This window comes from Trichomycterus rosablanca, chromosome 19 (genome assembly GCF_030014385.1).
Source record: "Trichomycterus rosablanca isolate fTriRos1 chromosome 19, fTriRos1.hap1, whole genome shotgun sequence".
Classification (NCBI taxonomy): domain Eukaryota; kingdom Metazoa; phylum Chordata; class Actinopteri; order Siluriformes; family Trichomycteridae; genus Trichomycterus; species Trichomycterus rosablanca.
This window is the reverse complement of record NC_086006.1, coordinates 12,823,097-12,835,173: the sequence shown is the minus strand read 5'-3', so window position 1 is coordinate 12,835,173 and position 12,077 is coordinate 12,823,097. Positions and strand designations below refer to the sequence as shown.

General features: G+C 37.7%; 1 protein-coding gene across 3 annotated transcripts in view; it reads left to right on the top strand.

Moving 5' to 3' along the window:
- Positions 1 to 12,077, top strand: part of uckl1b (uridine-cytidine kinase 1-like 1b) — a 40,306-nt gene that overhangs the window by 19,190 nt on the left and 9,039 nt on the right. For 2 of the 3 annotated variants that reach the window (XM_063014898.1, XM_063014896.1), the window contains exons 6-8: positions 1,001 to 1,190; positions 2,122 to 2,183; positions 9,037 to 9,056. In XM_063014898.1, coding sequence (XP_062870968.1) covers positions 1,001 to 1,190; positions 2,122 to 2,183; positions 9,037 to 9,056 — 272 coding nt within the window. Of the gene's footprint in view, positions 1 to 1,000; positions 1,191 to 2,121; positions 2,184 to 7,445; positions 7,463 to 9,036; positions 9,057 to 12,077 lie in introns of all 3 variants that reach the window. The other variant, XM_063014897.1, reaches the window with a different exon arrangement.

Below are 12,077 nucleotides of genomic sequence, written 5' to 3'. Positions count from 1 at the left end.
CAGTTCTGACCTGTCCCCAATAGAGAATGTGTGGAGAATTTTGAAACGAAAAATGTGATGAGAACCTCGAACTGTTGCAAACTGCCTTAACACAAGTTTGCAGAAAGAATAGGACAAAATAAAACCTAAAACACCGTAGCGCTTAATAATGTCAGTGTCAAAATTACTTTTAAGAGATGTGAGAAAGAATGGTGGTGAAGAGGTAAAGAAAGTGGTAAATGCTTTGCTGCCCCAAATTTGTTTGGAGTGTGATGTGAAGTGAAAAGTGCCACATTTCTTGGCAGTCATTAAAAACATACATAAATTGAATGATAAAATCAGTGGAAGCTACAATACACAGCACAGCCTACCTTAATAGTTGTTGGTGTTTTGACAAAGCAAAAGTTCCCGTGAATTAGGTAGGGTCTTTATTATTACATATGCCAATCCAATTTCAGATGCTACTTCCCATGACTGCATATAAAATTTACAAAAGATGCAGTCATTTACAAGCAATATTGCAAGGAATATTGATATTTTACTATTTACAGTCCATAGCAATATTAAAGGATAATAATAAAATAATTGAGATTTCTGAGAAATATTTGTGCAGAAAGGGCAGACCAAAACCAATATTTAATTGCAGTATTTGACAACATAGGTCCTGGACTGTTCACAGCTGCAATTAATGTTCTCTTTTACCAAACAATCACAGAACATTTGTTTTAAAAAGGTGATGTAACACTGTGGTAAACATGCCCCTATATCAGTTTCTTTTTAGAATGAGAGTAGATATACAAAAACAATCTAGTCAATAAATTTAAAAACTAAATGTCTTGTCTTTGTACAGGTCAAACAGGATTTTTATTATATTATATTATAACACAGTTGTAACACAAAAGTATTTTTTAGGGTGTATGTTGTGTTGAATTAATTGTTTGAGTATTAAAATGCTAATAATAAAATGTGTTATTTTTAATTACCAAATAATTGTTCCATTTGACCATTTTCCATGTTTTAGCTGTTGGACATGAAGATCTTTGTGGATACAGATTCTGATATCCGTTTGGTCAGGCGACTGAGGAGGGACATTACAGAGCGAGGCAGAGACATTGAGGGAGTTATCAAACAGTACAACAAATTTGTGAAGCCTGCTTTTGAACAATACATAGAGCCCACCATGAGGCTAGCAGACATTGTTGTACCACGTGGTAAGTGGGAATGTATTTAGTAACTATCCATGAGTGAAATATTAAAAGCTATTGCCTGCTAAAATTCAAATCAATTACCAGTGTTTTTTACTAGAGTTAAACAATACGAATCTACCAACATTAGAATCAGCAAATGTTTAAGCCAATCATGATTTCTTTAATTTTCAAATTAAAACTGTTGTATACAAACATTAAAAATGGTATTGTAGTTATGTATATATATTTTAAGGTATAACTCAGGTTTAGCATAATTCAACATAATGCTTAATTTCCAGTTGTCTCTTACTTGTTATGTAGCACTTAATTTTGTTTTTAAACAAGTCTGGCCAGCTAAAACAAATGTTCTAATAATAAAATACTTTTCACATGCATATCATTATTAAAAACAGTAACTCTGCTTAACACTTTTAAGTTGGGGTCTAAACGTCTGAGACAACTGGTGAAAATGCTTCTAAGTTTCTCAAATTAAAAATACTTTTCTTTCGAAATGATGTCAGCATAACAGTTGAAGTGAGAAATTACATACAATGTAGAATTTCTGGGCATTTGCTGTGGCCATATTCATAATAGGTAAACAATGACTGCAAATGCATTAACTCAAATTACCTTGATTAGATCAAATTGACTTGCTCAAAGTCATCTCAGCATGTGTATTAATGGACCGGATAATGCTGAAAGAAATCTCACCTTTTGTTTAATTAGCATGGTCAATTTCACCCATGTGCTTAGTTTTTCAGTGGCAAGTTATAAGAATTTCTGAAAGTTGTTTTTTAAAGATTCAGCTTTTTACTTAAATTGTTAAGTTGATGTTATGATTTGTTAGGGGAAAAAACAACATAAAATAAAAAATTAAGTATAGGAGCATTTTTACTACATTTTCTTAGATTTTGCCATGCACAGACACCACTAAATTTACCCACACTGATTTTAGGTGGTGGGAACATGGTGGCTATTGATCTGATTGTTCAACATGTGCACAGTCAGCTGGAAGAGGTAAGTCAGTCTACCGCTTGGTTACTGTTGTAATCCCTTTGGATTTAGTCAGCTGTTGTTTCACTAATCTTAGATAGTAAAAGTCCGACTTTTAAGTGTGTAGCAGTAGTCTGTCTGTGTTAACAGTATCTTTACTCTGATTTGAAGATTGTTATAAGTATACTATATTTAATTATGGTTTTTTTTCTTTTAAATATACTGCCTGGCCAAAAATATTGTTGCCCAATCTGGCTTCAGCTTTGATTATAGTGTGCATTCCCCATGGCACTGTTTTGCAACATCAAATTAATTTTTTCCCAGATTGCATTTTTGGCCAAGATCTTATACTGATGATTGGAGAAACCACAAGTTTATACTTTTCAGTGGTTTTCAGTGAGGTAAGGCCAGGACTCTAATGTTAGCAAATTCATGTGCCCACATGGGCAAACTTTTGTCAAGCAATTCAGTAAGCAGTTAAGTTAAACACCACTTTAAACTTCACTGTGCAAAAAACAACCCTTATAAACAGCTTCGGGTTCTCTGGGCTCAGAGGCATGTTGAATGGACCATCACAGTGGAAATGTGTATTGTGGTCAGACAAATCAGTATTTCAGATGGAACAAATGGACACCTACGAAATGGACCATTCAGACTGTTATCAGCAAGTCTAAAAACCAGGGTCTGTTAGAGTATGGGGTCATCAGTGCCTGTGGAGGGGTAATTTACATTCCTGTTATGGCGGCATTAATGCAGAAAAGTACATTGAGATTTTAGAGCAACACATGCTGCCTTCAACACAACATGTTTTTCAGGGAGGACAATGCAAAACCACATGCTGCACACATTACAAAGGCACGACAAAGAGGGTACGGATACTGGACTGGCCTACCTGGTCTCGACCTGTCCCCAATAGAGAATGTGTAGAGAATTTTAAAATGAAAAATGCGACAACAACCCCATACTGTTGCACACCTTAAGACATGTTTACAGAAACAATGGGCCAAAATAACACCTAAAACACTACAGTGCTTGATATAATCAGTACCAAAACATTGTGAGAGAAAATGGCTACATTACAAAGTGGTGAATGCTTTACTGTCCCAACTTTTTTTGGAATATGTTGCAGACTTAAAATGCAGGAATGGATGTTTATTAACAAATGAAATTAAGTTGGCCAGACAAAACATAAAATATCTTGGGTTCGTGCTGTTTGCAATGAAATCAAATTTTTATTTGCATTTTTCGTACAGTCCCAACTTTTCTAATTCGGGGTGTATTTGCTTATTTCGTATACAGTGTATCACAAAAGTGAGTACACCCCTCACATTTCTGCAGATATTTAAGTATATCTTTTCATGGGACAACACTGACAAAATGACACTTTGACACAATGAAAAGTAGTCTGTGTGCAGCTTATATAACAGTGTAAATTTATTCTTCCCTCAAAATAACTCAATATACAGCCATTAATGTCTAAACCACCGGCAACAAAAGTGAGTACACCCCTAAGAGACTACACCCCTAAATGTCCAAATTGAGCACTGCTTGTCATTTTCCCTCCAAAATGTCATGTGATTTGTTAGTGTTACTAGGTCTCAGGTGTGCATAGGGAGCAGGTGTGTTCAATTTAGTAGTACAGCTCTCACACTCTCTCATACTGGTCACTGAAAGTTCCAACATGGCACCTCATGGCAAAGAACTCTCTGAGGATCTTAAAAGACGAATTGTTGCGCTACATGAAGATGGCCAAGGCTACAAGAAGATTGCCAACACCCTGAAACTGAGCTGCAGCACAGTGGCCAAGATCATCCAGCGTTTTAAAAGAGCAGGGTCCACTCAGAACAGACCTCGCATTGGTCGTCCAAAGAAGCTGAGTGCACGTGCTCAGCGTCACATCCAACTGCTGTCTTTGAAAGATAGGCGCAGGAGTGCTGGGGGGTCAGCCTGTCAGTGCTCAGACCATACGCCGCACACTACATCAAATTGGTCTGCATGGCTGTCACCCCAGAAGGAAGCCTCTTCTGAAGTCTCTACACAAGAAAGCCCGCAAACAGTTTGCTGAAGACATGTCAACAAAGGACATGGATTACTGGAACCATGTCCTATGGTCTGATGAGACCAAGATTAATTTGTTTGGTTCAGATAGCCTCAAGCATGTGTGGCGGCAATCAGGTGAGGAGTACAAAGATAAGTGTGTCATGCCTACAGTCAAGCATGGTGGTGGGAATGCCATGGTCTGGGGCTGCATGAGTGCAGCAGGTGTTGGGGAGTTACATTTCATTGAGGGACACATGAACTCCAATATGTACTGTGAAATACTGAAGCAGAGCATGATCCCCTCCCTCCGGAAACTGGGTCGCAGGGCAGTGTTCCAGCATGATAATGACCCCAAACACACCTCTACGATGACCACTGCTTTATTGAAGAGGCTGAGGGTAAAGGTGATGGACTGGCCAAGCATGTCTCCAGACCTAAACCCAATAGAACATCTTTGGGGCATCCTCAAGCGGAAGGTGGAGGAGCGCAAAGCCTCGAATATCCGTCAGCTCCGTGATGTCGTCATGGAGGAGTGGAAAAGCATTCCAGTGGCAACCTGTGAAGCTCTGGTAAACTCCATGCCCAGGAGAGTTAAGGCAGTTCTGGGAAATAATGGTGGCCACACAAAATATTGACACTTCAGGAACTTTCACTAAGGGGTGTACTCACTTTTGTTGCCGGTGGTTTAGACATTAATGGCTGTATATTGAGTTATTTTGAGGGAAGAATAAATTTACACTGTTATATAAGCTGCACACAGACTACTTTTCATTGTGTCAAAGTGTCATTTTGTCAGTGTTGTCCTATGAAAAGATATACTTAAATATCTGCAGAAATGTGAGGGGTGTACTCACTTTTGTGATACACTGTACATTATTAAACTAATGTATTTTTTTAATTTTTTTTTATTTATTTCATTATGTACATTCGTACAAACTTGTTTATGTTTTTGGCCAGGCAGTTTGTCTTTGTTTTTTAATCATCACAAAGGCATGATCATCTGCATAGGCATAGCTTAAAAATCTAGTTATTAGAGTATGAAAATTGATCATTTGCAAATACAATAACTTTTTTCCACTTTTAGGAAAAAATAAAAAGTGTACTTACAAAGTTCATTTAACGAATGTATGTACCAGATAGATAGTATATTGTTAAAGTGTTCATTTTATTCTCTGTAGTTGCCTTCACTCTCTACTGGACATGCACACTAGTTAAAACATGTCAAGTTAAATAACAGCACAAACCTTTTTATAGGGCCTTTTGTTACAGTACTTACAGTATTGTTAGTTAGCTTTTCCAGCTTTTAGTTTTTATACAAGTTTTAACATTTTCCCCTCTCAAACATACCAGGAAAAGTATGTACAGGTCCTTCTCAAAAAATTAGCATATTGTGATAAAGTTCATTATTTTCCATAATGTAATGATAAAAATTAAACTTTCATATATTTTAGATTCATTGCACACCAACTGAAATATTTCAGGTCTTTTATTGTTTTAATACTAATGATTTTGGCATACAGCTCATGAAAACCCAAAATTCCTATCTCAAAAAATTAGCATATTTCATCCGACCAATAAAAGAAAAGTGTTTTTAATACAAAAAAAAGTCAACCTTCAAATAATTATGTTCAGTTATGCACTCAATACTTGGTCGGGAATCCTTTTGCAGAAATGACTGCTTCAATGCGGCGTGGCATGGAGGCAATCAGCCTGTGGCACTGCTGAGGTGTTATGGAGGCCCAGGATGCTTCGATAGCGGCCTTAAGCTCATCCAGAGTGTTGGGTCTTGTGTCTCTCAACTTTCTCTTCACAATATCCCACAGATTCTCTATGGGGTTCAGGTCAGGAGAGTTGGCAGGCCAATTGAGCACAGTAATACCATGGTCAGTAAACCATTTTGTAAACCAGTGGTTTTGGCACTGTAAGCAGGTGCCACGTCGTGCTGAAAAATGAAATCTTCATCTCCATAAAGCTTTTCAGCAGATGGAAGCATGAAGTGCTCCAAAATCTCCTGATAGCTAGCTGCATTGACCCTGCCCTTGATAAAACACAGTGGACCAACACCAGCAGCTGACATGGCACCCCAGACCATCACTGACTGTGGGTACTTGACACTGGACTTCAGGCATTTTGGCATTTCCTTCTCCCCAGTCTTCCTCCAGACTCTGGCACCTTGATTTCCGAAAACAGTACTTTGGACCACTGAGCAACAGTCCAGTGCTGCTTCTCTGTAGCCCAGGTCAGGCGCTTCTGCCGCTGTTTCTGGTTCAAAAGTGGCTTGACCTGGGGAATGCGGCACCTGTAGCCCATTTCCTGCACACGCCTGTGCACGGTGGCTCTGGATGTTTCTACTCCAGACTCAGTCCACTGCTTCCGCAGGTCCCCCAAGGTCTGGAATCGGCCCTTCTCCACAATCTTCCTCAGGGTCCGGTCACCTCTTCTCGTTGTGCAGCGTTTTCTGCCACACTTTTTCCTTCCCACAGACTTCCCACTGAGGTGCCTTGATACAGCACTCTGGGAACAGCCTATTCGTTCAGAAATTTATTTCTGTGTCTTACCCTCTTGCTTGAGGGTGTCAATGATGGCCTTCTGGACAGCAGTCAGGTCGGCAGTCTTACCCATGATTGCAGTTTTGAGTAGGCTGGGAGTTTTTAAAAGCCTCAGGAATCTTTTGCAGGTGTTTAGAGTTAATTCGTTGATTCAGATGATTAGGTTAATAGCTCGTTTAGAGAACCTTTTCATGATATGCTAATTTTTTGAGATAGGAATTTTGGGTTTTCATGAGCTGTATGCCAAAATCATCAGTATTAAAACAATAAAAGACCTGAAATATTTCAGTTGGTGTGCAATGAATCTAAAATATATGAAAGTTTAATTTGTATCATTACATTATGGAAAATAATGAACTTTATCACAATATGCTAATTTTTTTAGAAGGACCTGTATATGTAAGTACGATTTAGTGCAATTTTAATGCATTTGTTTTTTTTTTACATAATTTTACAAATTGGAACGCTACAGCTGGAATGTATTTAAATGAGAAAAATGTATTTAACCACATTTTGAGTAATGAAAGTAATTATATTAGGAAATAAGTTTGTAATTTAGTTTGTTAATAATGCTACTAAATACAACATTTTTTCTGCATAATGACGCATGGTCATGGCATTCAGACTGTTCACTCGCCCTCTATCTTATCTCTTTCTCTCTCTGCCCTTATGCTTCTTCCCCTTGGTGGGGATGCAGCGAGAGCTAAGTGTCAGGTAGAGTTACACCATCCGTCACTCTCACAGCATCCACTACAGACAGAGGTGTCCCCTTAATGCTGTTCTGAGATTAGCCTTTCCAGCCTAAAACACAAAATTGTTGTAGTTGTCATGTAACCAGTATTTTATTTTTTAGTTATTTTATTCCTACATGAAAAAGTGTTTTATAACTTTTCTATCAGAACATTCATGGAAGAGTTCATTGAAAATTGCCCAAATAATTTTGATAGCTTTATTTTGAACAGGTATATAGGGCTTCTCTATATTTCTAAGTCATGAAATAATTGTATAGCAAAAATTGTATGTTTGCAAGGAAGTGAATTTAACAACTTGTAATCACAGATTTTAACTGTTTTTAAACCTGGATTCAGAGCAGTAGCAAGGGGAAACTTCTGTCACAATCTACTGTCCATCCTATGCCTTTACAGCAACAAAAGCATCACTTACTCCTGAGTATGCTGCACCTACAGCAGTTAAACGAGTGAGGGTGCTGTTCTTTTATATAAACCAACGCAATACATTCTTGCAATCTTTTGAAAGCTAAATTTTATGAATCAACATTTGTTAAGAGGCATCTTCCACATAATGATACTGACTAAAATTATTTTTTAGTATCATTCTGGCAAGGTGACACTCGTTTTAATTAAATCAGTTAGGAAAGCACCAGTTTATTTCACTAGTTTCTTAGCAAAATGCACTTGACTAAAATTAATGGTTCTTAAAAGCTAATCCAGTACAACTAAAAGGCTGAATATAGGCTTTCCTCCTCTGTAGAAAAAGTTACATGTGATTTGTAAAGAAGTACTATTCACAGTTTGGCTGAAGAGTGCAGCAATCAGAAGCAAGTGCAGCAGGGACTTTGGTCTTTCCACGCTTATTTCCTCCTTCTGCCTTCTGTGTCTAAAAATAAGCAGCTGCCTTTCTAGTCGACCCCTCCTTTTCTTTTCTCTCATTTTCTAGCCTGTCTTCATACCTATGATTGAAGACAGCATCTTGCCCACAAAAATGTTTCCAATGTCTACTATAAAGTGTGACTTTTTCCATTGGGCAAGTTTTTATACAGAAAGAGTGGGAGAGGAAGTACAGCTTTTTTTCTTAAGACACAGGATGTAGCAGGCCTTTGTGACACTGCACCAGTGTTGCCAAAAAGAGTCAGGGTGAATAAGGATGTGGCAGCTCCAGCAGACACCATATACAATACTGACACATTTGCAAAATGCACCCAGTTATTACAAAATGTTATTTAGAAATTATCAATAAAATAGCTTTGTATATTTTACAAAAAACATTAGACTCTTTGATAGTCCTAATACGATATCAGTACATAAAAATACTAACTGAGTAAGTTTTGCTCTAAATAAAGCAGTATTTATGATGTGGGGGTGTAAATACACTTAAGGCCCTCATTTGCAGCTGTCACACTTGCGGCTCATCTCTTAAAGTCCCTTAATTTCTCTATAATGTAATGAACAGTGTGTGATGTCTATTTTTTCTTTCCCTTCTCTACGTGTTGATGTTGTTGTTTTTGTTGTTGTTTCGTTTGTTGTTGTGTTTGTTCCCTTCGCCTGTAGAGGAAACTTCGCTGGGATATGTGAGATTTGCATATGATTTTTATTTATTTGTTTTCTTTGAATAATGAATGTGATGAAATCCAGTCAAATTTTGCAAATTATTTAATCTAATATTGGGTGCCAGTTTTTTAAAAATACTTTCACAAAATAGTTCCTTAAATAATTTCTTATGCAACATGTATTAAGTTTGTTACAAAAGCTAACTGCTAAAATTTTCTTATTTGCTTTTTATATCATCGATACACCCCTGTTAACAAACCAGGCTTTTGTGATGTAAAAAAAGAGACTAAGATAAGTAATTTTCCCTTTAATGTGACCTATAATCTGTGCAATTCAATTGAAAACTGAATTGTTTAGAGTGGAAAAAAAACTACAATAATGTGGTTGCAAGTGCACACACCCTGTTAGAATTGGGATGTGGCTATGTTTAAAATTAACCAATCACATTTAAATACATTTTAAACAGTAGTCAGTAAACACCAGTTGAACTCCTAAACTTTTTGACCATATTCCAAAAGTTATGTTTGGCACAAAAATAACACATCACCAAAAAACACCATACCCTGAGTGAAGCATGGCAGTGGCAGCCTTATGCTTTGTGTATGTTTTTCCTCATTTGGAACTGGGGCTTTAGTCAAGTTGGAAAGAATTATGAACAGTTCCAAACATCAGTCAATTGTGGCACCAAACCTTTAGGTTTCTGCTAAAAAGAAAGGAATTTCACCCGTAAGCACGGCAATGACCCAAAGCATACCTCCACATCAACAAAAATGGCTTCACCAGTAGTGAAGTTTTTATAATGGCCAAGAGAACCCAGACCTGAATCCAATTGAAAATCTGTGAGGTGACCTGAAAAGGGCTGTGCAGGATTCAACTGAATTGTACAGATTGTAGATCACACTGAAGGTGTGAAATGATTCTTCTTGGTTTACTTTTTGTACAGCACAAAAACTGGACATTGTAACAGGGTAACAGGGATTTAGAGGGTTTATAGAGTCTGTATATATATATATATATATATATATATATGTGTGTGTGTGTGTGTGTGTGTGTGTGTGTGTGTGTGTGTGTGTGTGTGTGTGTGTCTTAATAAGAGACTGAAAAATTAATATGGATGGTGAGTAAAACTTTACTGAAAGAACTATATATACAGTGGGGAAAATAAGTATTTGATCCCCTGCTGATTTTGTAAGTTTACCCCCTTACAAGTCAAGTCAAGTCAACTTTATTTATATAGCGCTTTTTACAATAGACATTGTCTCAAAGCAACTTTACAAAATCCAGGACCAACAGATACAAAAAACCCCTGTTGAGCAAGCCGAGGGCGACTGTGGCAAGGAAAAACTCCCTGAAAATTACAGCAAGAAACCTTGAGAGGAACCAGACTCAGCAGGGCCCATCCTTCTTGGGTCTTACAAAGACTTGAACAGTCTATAATTTTTATGGAAGGTTTATTTTAACAGAGAGAGACAGAATATCAACAAAAAATCCAGAAAAAAAACATTAAATAAAGGTTATAAATTAATTTGTATTTAATTAAGGGAAATAAGTATTTGATCCCCTACCAACCAGCAAGAATTCTGTATAAAAGACACCTGTCACAGAATCAGTTTCTTCCATTCAAATCTCTCATCCACCATGGGCAAGACCAAAGAGCTATCAAAGGACATCAGGGACAAGATTGTAGACCTGCACAAGGCTGGAATGGACTACAAGACCGTTCAGCAAGAAGCTTGGTGAGAAAGAGACCACTGTTGGCGCGATCATTCGAAAATGGAAGAAATACGAGATCACAGTCAATCACCCTCGCTCTGGAGCTCCATGCAAGATCTCACCTCGTGGCGTAAGAATGATTTTGAGAAAGGTGAGGTCAGCCCAGAATTACAGCTTGTCAATGATCTCAAGGGAGCTGGGAGCACAGTCACCAAGAAAACCATTAGTAACACACTTCGCCGTAATGGATTGAGATCCTGCAGTGCCCGCAAAGTCCCTCTGCTGAAGAAGGCTCATGTACAGGCCCGTCTGAAGTTTGCCAATGAACACCTGAATGATTCAGAGAAAGCTTGGGAGAATGTGATATGGTCAGATGAGACAAAAATTGAGCTCTTTGGCATCAACTCCACTCGCCGTGTTTGGAGGCAGAGAAATGCCCAGTGGGGAGGGTGTTCTTGGGGTCATATCCAGCATTTCTCTGCTCCCAGCTCCCTTGAGATCATTGACATGCTCCTCCCGTGTAATTCTGGACTGAGCTCACCTTTCTCAGAATCATTCTTACGAGGTGAGATCTTGCATGGAGCTCCAGAGCGAGGGTGATTGACTGTGATCTTGTATTTCTTCCATTTTCGAATGATCGCGCCAACAGTGGTCTCTTTCTCACCAAGCTTCTTGCTGAACGGTCTTGTAGTCCATTCCAGCCTTGTGCAGGTCTACAATCTTGTCCCTGATGTCCTTTGATAGCTCTTTGGTCTTGCCCATGGTGGTTGAGAGATTTGAATGGAAGAAACTGATTCTGTGACAGGTGTCTTTTATACAGGGACAGGACTAATTTGTGTGCCTCATGGGCACATAACCGATCTGTGGGGGTCAGAATTCTTGCTGGTTGGTAGGGGATCAAATACTTATTTCCCTTAATTAAATACAAATTAATTTATAACCTTTATTTAATGTTGTTTTTTTGGATTTTTTGTTGATATTCTGTCTCTCTCTGTTAAAATAAACCTTCCATAAAAATTATATACTGTTCAAGTCTTTGTAAGGGGGTAAACTTACAAAATCAGCAGGGGATCAAATACTTATTTTCCCCATTGTGTATATATATATAGTTCAAAAGTCTTAAGTTTTACTCACCATCCATAATTATTTTTCGGTCTCTTCATTATGATAAAAACAGAAAATACAGGAAGTATATACACGAAATAAAATTAAATACATTTTTTTCAGAACAAAATGGATTTTACAGGTAAGAGTCAGTATTTAGTGTGACCTTCCTTGGCAGTAAGCACATCTTGAACTTTACTGGGAAGACTGTCATAAAGTTTTCT